Below are 13,342 nucleotides of genomic sequence, written 5' to 3'. Positions count from 1 at the left end.
TTGAACTAAACGGTTCTGTAAATCGACAGAAGATGAGGTATTGGGCAGACGAAAATCCACATTGGATGAGAGACAGTCATACCCAGTATCCTCAGAAGGTTAACGTTTGGGCCGGAATATTGCTCAATCATATTGTAGGACCATTTTTCATTGAAGGAAACAGAAATGCAGAAAATTACTGCAATTTGCTAAGAAACCAAGTGATACCGGCTATTCAAAATATTGCTGGAGATGCTTTGCGCAATGTTTGGTATCAGAAGGATGGAGCTACGGCTCATTTTTCTCTCCGAGCTCGAAATCTTCTGAACGATAATTTTCCTGATCAATGGATTGGTAGAAGAGGCCCGATAGAATGGCCACGGAGATCACCAGATCTGACCCCATTAGACTTTTTTTATTGGGAGTATTTAAAAAGTAAAGTCTATTAGACTAGGATCACAAACTTAGACAAGCTGCGGGAAAGAATAGTGAACATTTAGAATTCAATCACACCAGATGTTATGAATAACGTTATCGACACGTTTTACGTTCGCTTAGGACACTGTCAAGTTGTTGAAGGACATCACTTCGAACATTTGATTTAATACAGTAATTGTTATGTTTGTACTAATACACATAATACATGTCCTCGGTCTTGCTTTGGTTGGCCGGAGAACACACACACACACAGCACCGAGAGGGTTTGGAGTTGTTAAATACCGGGGGAATTACAAATCCCGGGGTCCTTATCTCAGGCTGTGTACACACACACACACACACACACGCACACGTGCACGCACACACACACACACACACACACACACACAAAAGTGAGAGGCAAAGGGACTCACATTAATCTAGCAACCCGATGAGATGTCTCCGCGCGGTACAGTTTGGGTAATGCCAACACTGGCGGTAGCCGATAATGAAGATGATAATTTTAACGTTAAATATCTCAGCGAAAAAAAATCCTATCTCAAAATCGTTTGCAGCATCGATTTTGTATTGAAAAGAGCTTTCAAATTTCACCCCCCGTGCAATTAAAAATTTTGGTGGGCACTCTATACAGAGGGCACTGCTGAATTATCTACAGAGGGCAGTGTTTCATTATCTACACATGAAATTCATCTTTTTTGTAAACATTTGTCAAAAATGGAAAACACGGAACGGATGCAAAATGGGCGTCAAAAACGGACCTAGATGACTGCTCTATTGATTCCGCCGGAAAACCGGAAACCTGCCGGAATGGTGACGAACGGAAACCATTAGCGATGTTTCTGTCACCATTGATATCAATGGTGACTGAAACGGAAGCTGTGGTTTCACTCTCACTTTCCGTTGCGGGGTTCACCCGATGGATACCTCCGACGGAAACCTGGGACGGAAAGCGAACGGTGATGTGAATAGGCCCTAAAAAACATTGTCAAAATGTATGTTTTTTTTGTCACTTTGCTTGCCCAAAAAAATTGAATACAAAGTGATCAAAAAAATCACATGTACCCTAAAATGGTACCAATGAAAACTACAGATTGTAACGTAACGAATAAGCCCTCGCGCGGCTCCGGTGGACAAAAAATTAAAAAAAGTTCTGGCGCTCAGAATATAGCGACAGAAATTGTGCAGAGTGTCCAAAAGCGGATAAGATTGGGCACCATTTATCAGTGCGACACCGGCTACACATCTATGAAATATTTTTTTACCCCATTATTATACCCTCTATTACCAAGCAAAATCGGCGCTCCAAAAGACAAATGGCGCTCCTTCCATTCTGAGCTCTGCCGTGGGTCCAAACAGCAGATTATTACCACATATGGGGTATTGCCGTAATCATGAGTAATAGCTTTACAAGTTTTGGGGTGCTTTTTATTATTTATTCCTTGTAAAAATTACATTTTTTTATATTTTTTCAGAAAAAAAGTAGATTTTCATTTTCACAGACATATTCCAATAAATATAGCATAAGACCTGTCGGGTCAAGATGCTAACTATACCCCTAGATAAATTCCTTGAGGTGTGTAGTTTACAAAACCACTTTTGGGGAAATTCCACTGTTTTGGCACCACAAGACCTCTTCAAACCTGACATGGTGCCTAAAATATATTCTAAAAAAAGGAGACCCCAAAATCCTCTGGGTGCGCCTTTGATACTGAGGCCGGTGCTTCAATCCATTATCACACTAGAGCCACATGTGGGATATTTCTAAAAACTGTAGTTTCTGAGCAATAAATATTGAGTTGCATTTCTCTGGTAAAACCTTCTGTATTACAGAAAAAAATGTATTACAAATGAATTTCGGCCCAAAAAAAAAATTAAATTTGTCAATTTCACCTCTACTTTGCTTTACTTCCTGTGAAACGCCTAAAGGGTTAAAGGGAACCTGTAACCAGCATTTCACCTATTGAACTTTATTTATCCCTCACTGGCCGCTGCTATCAAAAGTTCATTGCCGTTATCCCTTCTCCTAAACTCCTTCTCCGACTGTTAATAACGGTCTGCAAACATTTTGCGCCTTTTATCGTAATAATCTGGTGTCCCTTTGTGCCCACTACCAGAAGAGGACATCAATGCACAAGCGCGGGATACTGTGTGCTGGGGAAGGCGAGGAGCTGTCAATTAAAGGTAAGGAGGCCGGGTAAACTCAGAAAGGCTTGAGGAATGAAGATATGACTCTTTTCAAATGAAGATCTAAGGCTGGATTCACACAAACGTTGCGTTTTTGCGCGCGTGAAAAATGCGCCGTTTCGGTTGCGTTGGAGTTGCGTGTGGCATCCGTTTGGGCAGCGTGATAGCGTATTTAACGCACGTATGGCATGCGTTTTTTACGCGCGTCAAAACAACGGAGGGTAGAGTAATGGAGAGGGCAGCCTACAAAAAGACACCTTCTCCAACACCTGCTTGCTGTGAGCACATGTTTGCATCAAGATTTCACGTTACCTCACACTTTGGCACAGTTTGTTGTTTTTGGGTGGTTTTACAGGTTAAAAAACTACTATTGCTGCAGATGTCAGTTTAAACTGTGCGCATGTGCTCAGAAAGTGAAAAGCCACTTCCTGGTTTGTAGTTGTTTTGTCTAGTCTGCTCAACTCATTTACATAGACTTAACAAGTGTTGCGTGAAAACGCTGTGCGTACGGAGGTGCTTCCGTGTGCCCTGCGTTGTTTTCACGCACCCATTGACTTCAATGGGTGCGTGATGCGTTGAAAACGCTGAATCAACGGACATGTCGTGCCTTTTTGGCAACGGAGCAACGCTGCGCAAAAACCACGCACATGTCTGCACGGCCCCATAGACTAATATAGGTCCGGGCAACGCGCGTGAAAATCACACGCGTTGCACGCGCGTATTTTACGTTCGTCTGAATAAAGCCTAACTCTTTTATGCTCATTAGCATACGGTGTGGGAACACTAAAAAACTGAATACTAAAGGTACAGAGCCGACTAAGAAGACAATTATAGGATATATAGAAATTATTTTTCACCCACGACCACCAGGTGTTGCTGATTTAATAGGTGAAATGCTGGTGACAGGTTCCCTTTCATAAACTTTCTGAATGCTGTTTTGAATACTTTGAGGGGTGCAGTTTTTAAAATGGGGTGATTTATGGGGTCTATCTAGGACATAAGGCCCTCAAAGCCACTTCAGAACTGAACTGGTCGATGACAAAATAGCCTTTTGAAATTTTCCTAAAATGTGAGAAATTGCTGCTAAAGTTCTAAGCCTTGTAACGTCCTAGAAAAATAAAATAATGTTAAAAAAACAATGCAAATGTTTTACAGGTAGATTACATTTACAATTAGGAAAATTATCATTTTTGCAAAGATTCTTAAAAATGTTGTTGTTTTCAATGAATAAATTATGAATTTATTGACCAAATTTTTCCACTAACATAAAGTACAATATGTCACGAGAAAACAATCTCTGAATCGCTTGGATAGGCAAAAGCAATGGGGATGGTCATTGAGACATCGATGACCCTTGGTCCTGAAAACGTTAAATGTTTTCCGAGTTTCGCATTTGCTTTCGCTCATTCTGGCCCTTGCATCATTTTGCCCACTTCGATCTGCCTTTCCGGAAGTGTATTAACTATACTACCAGTAACCACATAGATTTTTATAATATAATAACTCTGAATGAGTCCACTAAATTCTTATCTAGCATGGATCTCAACAGTCATTTCTCATGTAAGAAGTAGCGTAGTGATAGAGTACCTAATTACAGGTGCACCTATCAAAAAAGCAGCCCTTAGTTCGGCGCTCTTCCCCTTTTGGCGTAATCTATGGCTAAATTAGGGCTTATTCAGACAAACGTATAATACGTCCGTGCAACGCTCCTGATTTTCATGCTCGTCGCACGGACCTATGTTAGTCAATGGGGCCATTCAGACTGTCAGTGATATTCATGCAGCGTATATCCGCTGCGTTAAACGCACGACATGTCCTATATTTGCCCGTTTTTCGCGCATCACGCACCCATTGAAGTCAATGGGTGCGTGAAAACCGCGCACGGCACACGGACACAGTTCCACGGCACATGGACGCACACGGATGCACGTGCTTTTCTGTTTACGAACATAAAAACAGAGTGTCATAATGATGGCGGCTGCGCGAAAATCACGCAGTCACGCATCATATGCTGCTGACACACGGAACTTTTATGGACCTTTTGCGCGTGCAAAACGTGACTGCAAAATGCACACGCTCGTGTGAATCCGGCCTTATAGTGTTTGCATAGCCAAAACTAACACTAAATGGTTTAAAGAACAAAAATATTTTATTGATGATGATATTACAGATACATGCGAGGCATTTCGGAGTCGTATTGGCTCCTTCCTCAGGCAGTATGACAAGGATAAAGTGGTGTGGGGAAGGTACAAACATTTATACTTGGAAAAAAAAACAAGAAAAGACTGACAGTGAAAAGGTCAAAGGTTATCTGCCAGTATATGTTACATAAGTACAGTATATAAAATAAGGACGAAAGATAAATAGCATTTAAAAAGATACTTCATTTATTTTGCAGATGTGGTGGTATGTTGTATTGACATAAATGGGGGGTTATTCTAATTAGTTTAGAAGGCAGAGATATGCTGCTTCTCTGTTTATGCTGCAGGTCAAAACTAAGGGTGGATTTACAAGAACGTGATATACGTCTGTGCAACGTGCGTGATTTTCACGCGCCTCGCACGCACCTATATTAGTCTATGGGGCAGTGCAGACGGTCAGTGATTTTTGTGCAGCGTGAGTCCGCTGCGTAAAACTCACGACAGGTCCTATATTTCTGCGTTTTTTGCGCATCACGCACCTATTGAAGTCAATGGGTGCGTGAAAATCATGCGCACCACATGGAAGTACTTCCGTGGGACGCGCGTAATTCGTGCAACATCAGTCAAAAGTATGTTTGGAAACAGAAAAGCACCACGTACTTTTCTGTTTACAAACATCCAAACGGAGTGTACTAATGATGGCTGCTGCGCGAAAATCACGCAGCCGCACATCCTATGTGATGACACACGGAGCTGTTAAGTGCCTTTTGCGCATGCAAAACGCCGCATTTTTTGCGTGCGCAAAAACGCACACGCTCGTGTAAATCCGCCCTAAGTCGATTGCCTAATCATAGCAATAGACGAGACTAGAATAGTAAAAATTCAGTTAGGCTCCTGGAAGGAGTGACTAGGGGTGAAAGCAGTTGTGAAACCCTCTGGGGGAGATCGGAGCAGTAGGGCATGGTAATACTGAAAGCGGCTCCAAATGCCGGTGCTCGGCGCTTATCGTCATGGCGTCCTTGGCAACCGCGGTTGCTTAGTGGTAACCAAGGAGATTATCCAGAGTAGTTCAGAGGGCGGCGATGTACTGCTTCTCTGTTTACGCTGCTGGTCATACTAGATCTATTGCCTAATCGTAGCAGTAGACGGGACTAGAAAAGTTTAAATTTGGTTGGTCTCCTGGAAGGAGAGACTAGGGGTAGTCGACAGCTGTGGAATCCTCTAAGGAAGACCGGAACTGCAGGGCATAATACTACAGAAAACGGCTCGAAATGCCGGTGCTCGGCACTCATTGCCAGAGCCGTGGCGTCCTTAGCAACCAAGGTTGCTTAGTAGTAAATGGTGTCAGCGCAACTATTTTGGAGATGTAGCGGAAGATGTTTTATAATGCTAGTTAATAGAACAAAAAATGTTATAGATGTTACTTTATACAGCAGTGTCAAAAACTTTACAATGTCAAGATATTAGTATGTATGCAGTTGCATGCCTGGTGGTGGAAAGTAAGTTTGTTATCCTACTGTCAATTAATGGATTGATATAATTGACATTAATATACTGTAAGAAAACAGGCTGTGAATATGAGAAATAAGAATAAAAAGAAGAAGAGAACTATAGTTCACATAAACAAGGAACGTCATCAAGACATCAATAAATACGAGTTTCAACCTTATTGATGTCTTGATGACAGTTTCTTGTTCATGTGAACTATGGTTCTCATTCTTTTTCTTATTCTGCAAAATAAATGCTGTATCTTTTTAAATGTTATGTATCTTTCGTGCTTATTTTATATACTTATGTAACATGTACTGGCAGATGACCTTTGACCTTTTCACTGTCAGTCTTTACCCAGTATAAATGCTTGTATCTTCCCCACACCTCTTTATCCCTGTGATACTCTCTGAGGAAGGAGCCGGTACGGCTCCGAAACGTGTCACCTGTATCTGTACTATCATCATCAATAAAGGATTTTTGTACTTTAAACCATCTAGTGTTAATCGTGGCTATGCAAACACTATAATTTAGCCATAGACTTCGCCAAAAGAGGAACAGCGCCGAACTAAGAGCTGCTTTTTTTGATAGGTGCAACTGTAAATAGGTACCCTATCAGTACACTTCTGCTGAATTATACCAGACAAGCGCTTGTAATTCAGAGAAACCCGCGGCTTGAAGTTCCCTGGATCTTCCTAACTACTTCATCTACAGGGATGTCGTGCTCATCACCATGACATCACCAGGTGAGCAAAACCTTGACCGAATCTTTTTCAAAAATATCCAAAGTGGAATGATGCCCTATGTTTTGCGCTATTGTTTCTCATGTAAAACATAGCATTTTAATTCTAGAACTGCTATAAAACAGAGAAGAGATGAATAATTTGATTGATATTCTACAGGGCAATCGCACAAGGGACAAACCATTTTGCAGGCAGAAGGAATCCTAGCGATATATCACTCTCTTGTTCTGCCATCTATGGTTGGTTTTTAGGAGTGCTGCTCCAATTTGCATTGAGAGTGATTTAGTGGCTAAGAGTATGGTTCCACAGAGCATCTCTCCATAAACCAAAGTATATACCATGTTTGTAGGAGGAATATGACTTTTATCAGCATGTATTTATTACTCACCAGACATTCACCTCGAACACAGATATTGTGAGAATCTTTATATGAACATTGCGTTCCATCATGTGCTAGTCTTTTCATATACACCACATCTTCAGTTTCCTTTGATTGACAATAAAGATGACACCTTTCTTTTTCTGTAAACAAAAGGGGAAAAAAAAAAGCTCTGATTATTAAAATACATTGAAGGAGATTGAGAGAGAGAGAGAGAGAGAGATATAGAGAGAGAGATATATATAGAGAGAGAGCTAGAGAGAGAGCTAGAGAGAGAGAGAGAGAGAGAGAGAGAGATATATAGAGAGAGAGAGATATAGAGAGAGAGTAAAATATATATAGAGAGAGAGAAATATAGATATATATATATATATATATATATATATATATATATATATATATATATATATATATATATATAGAGAGAGAGAGAGAGAGAGAGAGATTTTACGGATAAAAAAGTGAAAATTGAAAAAAATTAGTTTAAAATTATATAGTTCATGGTTACAATACAGTTTATCTATATATGCACACACACATTTAATTTTTATATATCAATCAATTTAGCTCTCACCCCTCTGTATATATCAGGTCTGTTCAGCAGCAAACCAGTCAACACCTTCCTGTTTTCCCCTCTCTCACACACACTCCCAGCAGTGTTTTTCTTAGTTAATTACCCTCCACCTGTGTGGAGGGAAGACCCTATGTTAACCCCTTAATAGGCATCTAGGGATATATCTCCCTTGGCAGATTAACCCCCTCAACCAGTTACACACAACTCCCCCTTTCTCCAGGCCGCAGGACTGGACACTTACTCCTACCAGGCAGTGTATCCTTGAGAGGGCATCCACATTCTGATGTCTTCTCCCGGCCCTGTGCTCTACTTTAAACTTATACTCCTTTTGTTTTTGGGGTTGGGACAAGGTAGCCGCCACTTTCACTTTGTTTATCTCATTGTCAGCACCTTTTTTGGGCACTATCCCTGTGGACAATGACCCGCTCTCCTTCCAGGGCTTAATCAGGTTGACTTAATTAATTTGATATTGTTTTCTTTTAGATGGCTGAAACACTTTATAATTCACTGGGCCGATTCTCTCTATAATTTCAAAGGGTCCCTGCCACTTGCTCTCTACCGTTGGGATGAGCACTAACACGCGGTCACCAGGGCTGAATTCACAGATTATAGTAGGTTGATTGTATACCCTGCACTGAGCTTCCTGTGCGTGGAGCAAGTGCTGTCTGACTACGGGCATTATGGCCTGCAATCTGTCCTGCATCTGGGACACATGTTCCACCACAGTTTTATAGGGACTGACCGCTTGTTCCCAGGCTTCCTTAACCACATAATTCACAATTTTTACATTTTCAAATACTTTTTTTAGACTTGGATCTCTCAACTGAGCAGGGCCAAAATTTGTCCTAGGAACTCCCAAGTCAGGGATTTCCTGCTCAGAGAATGAATCATCAGGCTCATCACCAGCTAAGACACAAAATGGAAACACCTTATCCCCAATGCTATCAGCAATAACATTATCATCATTTAACCCCTACCCGCACGAGCAAGTAACTTCCCGCACAAGGACGTATAGTTACGGAGTCTTTCCCGGTGTACACAGCCGGTGGCTGTGTGCGCTGGGAACTGGGAGAGAAGCTGTCCCTGACAGCTAACACTTCCGAGTCACCATCAATGGACCCCGATTAGCGGTCCGATGCCAGCGATCAATGTGATCGGTGGATCTGTTATCAAAAGTTTTAAAAACTCTTCCTGTGCTCTCTCCCCCATGTCACAGGTGACCGGCAATGGACTGCTGCTATTGGTCCATTGCCGGCGAGAGCTGTGATTGGTGGGTCTGTTCAGACCGAACAATCACAGTGCGTTTTCTTGCAGGGCGGGTGAAAAATACAGGATACAGGCTCTGATCTCTTAGTTGGTGTTTAGTAGTTGGAGAGATCAGAGCCTGTATCGTGTTGTCAGTGAAAATAGTGAATAACCCCTAATTTTTACTCCCCCTGTTCCCCACCGCCTCCCAGTGTATAATGGAGATATTTTTTCTCTTTTTTTTGTTCTTTTGATCACAAATAATAATTTAATTTAGTTCGTAGGTAGTTGCTCGTCCACGTCAATTCGTTGCGTCAGTCGTCACTTACTCAGTGTCTGTTGTCAGTTAGTCTGCGTCAATCCGTTGTCAGTATCAATCCATAGCGTCCGTGTCAGTTAGCGTCAATCCATTACTGTCAGTCGCTTCACTTGTCAGTAAGTGTCAGTTAGTCAGCGTCAATCCATTGTCAGTGTCAATATGTAGCGTCCGTGTCAGTCAGTGTTCGTTAGTAAGTGTAGTAAGGTTTACTAAGTGCTATAAAACAAAAAAAATTGTTTGTTAGTGTTTAGTGTTTTACGTGAGAAAAATTTTAAAAAAACACAAAAAAACTTAGTGTTTCAGTGTTAGGGTATGTGCACACGAGAACTGTCTTTTACGTCTGAAAGGAAAAAACAGCTGCGCCGTTTCAGACGTAAAAGCTCCTCCTCGCATTATGCGAGGCGTCTTTGACGCCCTTAATCTTGAGCTGCTCTTCATTGACTTCAATGAAGAACGGCTCAAATTATGTTGCAAAGAAGTGTCCTGCACTTCTTTGCCGACGCAGTCATTTTAAGCGTCGTCGTTTGACAGCTGTCAAACGACGACGCGTAAATGACAGGTCGTCGGCACAGTACGTCGGCAAATTCATTCAAATGAATGGGCAGATGTTTGCCGACGTATTGTAGCCGTATTTTCAGACGTAATATTCCTCGTTTACGCCTGAAAATAGGTCGTGTGAACCCAGCCTTAGGGTATGTTCACACGGCAGCGGCCGTTACGGCTGAAATCAGGGAGCTGTTTTCAGGAGAAAACAGCACCGTAATTTCAGCCGTAATGGCATGTGCAGGCGTCTTTCGCAATTACGGACGTAACGTTACGGACGTTACGGACGTAAATGGAGCTGTTTTTCCATGGAGTCCATGGAAAACGGCTCCATTTACGTCTGAAGAAGTGACAGGCACTTCTTGGACGTGGGTGTCTTTTTTACGCGACGCCTTTTGACAGCGGCGCGTAAAAAAAATGACCGTCGGCACAGAACATCGTAAGACCCATTCAAATGAATGGGCAGATGTTTGCCGACGCTTTTGAGCCGCATTTTCGGACGTTATTCAGGGCTAAAACCCCGAATTACGTCCGTAAATAGTGTGTGTGAACCCAGCCTTAGCGTTAGTTAGTGTTTTATGTAAAAAAAAAATCAATAAAAAAAATCTTTGTTATACTTTGTTACAGTTCTCCGAGCTACATGTGTGTAAACACTACATATACATATATATATATATATATATATACACTACCGTTCAAAAGTTTAGGGTCACTTAGAAATTTCCTTGTTTTTGCAAGAAAAGCACAGTTTTTTTCAATAAAGATAACATTAAATTAATCAGAAATACACTCTATACATTGTTAATGTGCTAAATGACTATTCTAGCTTCAAACGTCCGGTTTTTAATGCAATATCTACATAGGTGTATAGAGGCCCATTTCCAGCAACCATCACTCCAGTGTTCTAATGGTACATTGTGTTTGCTAACTGTGTTAGAGGGCTAATGGATGATTAGAAAACACTTGAAAACCCTTGTGCAATTATGTTAGCACCGCTGTAAACAGTTTTGGTGTTTAGAGGAGCTATAAAACTGACCTTCCTTTGAGCTAGTTGAGAATCTGGAGCATTACATTTGTGGGTTCGATTAAACTCTCAAAATGGCTAGAAAAAGAGAGCTTTCATGTGAAACTCGACAGTCTATTCTTGTTCTTAGAAATGAAGGCTATTCCATGCGAGAAATTGCCAAGAAACTGAAGATTTCCTACAACGGTGTGTACTACTCCCTTCAGAGGACAGCACAAACAGGCTCTAACCAGAGTAAAAACAGAAGTGGGAGGCCCCGCTGCACAACTGAGCAACAAGACAAGTACATTAGAGTCTCTAGTTTGAGAAATAGATGCCTCACAGGTCCTCAACTGGCAGCTTCATTAAATAGTACCCGCAAAACGCCAGTGTCAAAGTCTACAGTGAAGAGGCGACTCCGGGATGCTGGCCTTCAGGGCAGAGTGGCAAAGAAAAAGCCATATCTGAGACTGGCTAATAAAAGGAAAAGATCAATATGGGTAAAGGCACACTGACATTAGACAGAGGAAGATTGGAAAAAAGTGTTATGGACAGACGAATCGAAGTTTGAGGTGTTTGGATCACACAGAAGAACATTTGTGAGACACAGAACAACTGAAAAGATGCTGGAAGAGTGCCTGACGCCATCTGTCAAGCATGGTGGAGGTAATGTGATGGTCTGGGGTTGATTTGCTGCTGGTAAAGTGGGAGATTTGTACAAGGTAAAAGGGATTTTGAATAAGGAAGGCTATCACTCCATTTTGCAACGCCATGCCATACCCTGTGGACAGCACTTGATTGGAGCCAATTTCATCCTACAACAGGACAATAACCCAAAGCACACCTCCAAATTATGCAAGAACTATTTAGGGAAGAAGCAGGCAGCTGGTATTCTTTCTGTAATGGAGTGGCCAGTGCAGTCACCAGATCTCAACCCCATAGAGCTGTTGTGGGAGCAGCTTGACCGTATGGTACGTAAGAAGTGCCCATCAAGCCAATCCAACTTGTGGGAGGGCCTTCTGGAAGCATGGGGTGAAATTTCTCCCGATTACCTCAGCAAATTAACAGCTAGAATCCCAAAGGTCTGCAATGCTGTAATTGCTGCAAATGGAAAATTCTTTGACGAAAGCAAAGTTTGAAGGAGAAAATTATTATTTGAAATAAAAATCATTATTTCTAACCTTGTCAATGTCTTGACTATATTTTCTAGTCATTTTGCAACTCATTTGGTAAATATAAGTGTGAGTTTTCATGGAAAACACAAAATTGTCTGGGTGACCCCAAACTTTGAACGGTAGTGTATATATATATATATATATATATATATATAGCATACGCCTCTTTAGCTGTGTAAAGTCTCGCTACCACTTTGGTTGTGTGTGTGTGCGTATATATATATATATATATATATATATATATATATATACACACACACACACACAACCAAAATGGTAGCGAGACTTTACACAGCTGAAGAGGCATATGCCATGATCGCGTCCGATACGGACTCAGCGAGTGGTGAGGAACCACAGTTCTTTCATCCTCCTCCTCTAGTGACAGTGAGGAACCTCCTCATAGTCGCAGGTTCTGCCTGACCCAGAAACTGACGATCTGCCTAACCCTGGTACAGTCAGCAGTGATTGGTCAACCCTAACCAATTACACCCCCGAAATCCCAGAATTTCCTGCTGCGGCTGGCATTCACGTACAGACAGAAGGGCTGCCTATTATTGGATTTTTCTAATTATTCTTGACAGACAATTTTATCCAGCTCATGGTTGATCAAACCAACATTAACGCCCTGCAGTTTACTCCGGAAAACACCCCAACGCCTTTCATGCCCAGGCCAATCGGTGGCAACCGACTAATTGTGAAGAAATGCAAAAGTATTGGGGGTTAGTCCTCAACATGGGTCTCACTAAAAAGCCCGAAGTGAGATCCTACTGGTCCATGGACATTCTCTATCATTGTCCGCTGTACCGCAATACTATGACCAGATCCCGCTTTGAGGCCCTCCATACATTTGTTCACTTTAGTGACAATTCCCAATGCCCCCCTGCGGATGACCTAAATTTCAATAGACTTTTTAAAATTAGGCCCCTCAATAACATTTTATCCCAACATTTTTCATCAGTCTACACCCCTCAAAAAGAAATATCTATAGATGAATCCCTAGTGCACTTCAAGGGCAGGCTGAATTTTCGCCAATATTTACCAAATAAGCACGCCAGGTACGGGATCAAAATTTACAAGCTGTGTGAATTGGAAACCGGATGCACACACGCTTTCCGGATTTATGAGGGGAAG

The 13,342-nt window shown here is 41.7% G+C and overlaps 1 protein-coding gene across 1 annotated transcript in view; it reads right to left on the bottom strand.

The window, feature by feature from the left end:
• Positions 1-13,342, bottom strand: part of LOC142748945 (A disintegrin and metalloproteinase with thrombospondin motifs 2-like) — a 911,491-nt gene that overhangs the window by 219,479 nt on the left and 678,670 nt on the right. Inside the window, exon 13 of the mRNA XM_075856370.1 lies at positions 7,362-7,495. Within this exon, the coding sequence (XP_075712485.1) occupies positions 7,362-7,495 (134 nt within the window). The remainder of the gene's footprint in view (positions 1-7,361; positions 7,496-13,342) is intronic.

This window comes from Rhinoderma darwinii, chromosome 3, assembly GCF_050947455.1.
Source record: "Rhinoderma darwinii isolate aRhiDar2 chromosome 3, aRhiDar2.hap1, whole genome shotgun sequence".
In the NCBI taxonomy this organism is placed as follows: Eukaryota; Metazoa; Chordata; class Amphibia; order Anura; family Rhinodermatidae; genus Rhinoderma; species Rhinoderma darwinii.
The sequence above is the reverse complement of the archived record's forward strand: the minus strand, read 5'-3'. Positions and strand labels throughout refer to the sequence as shown.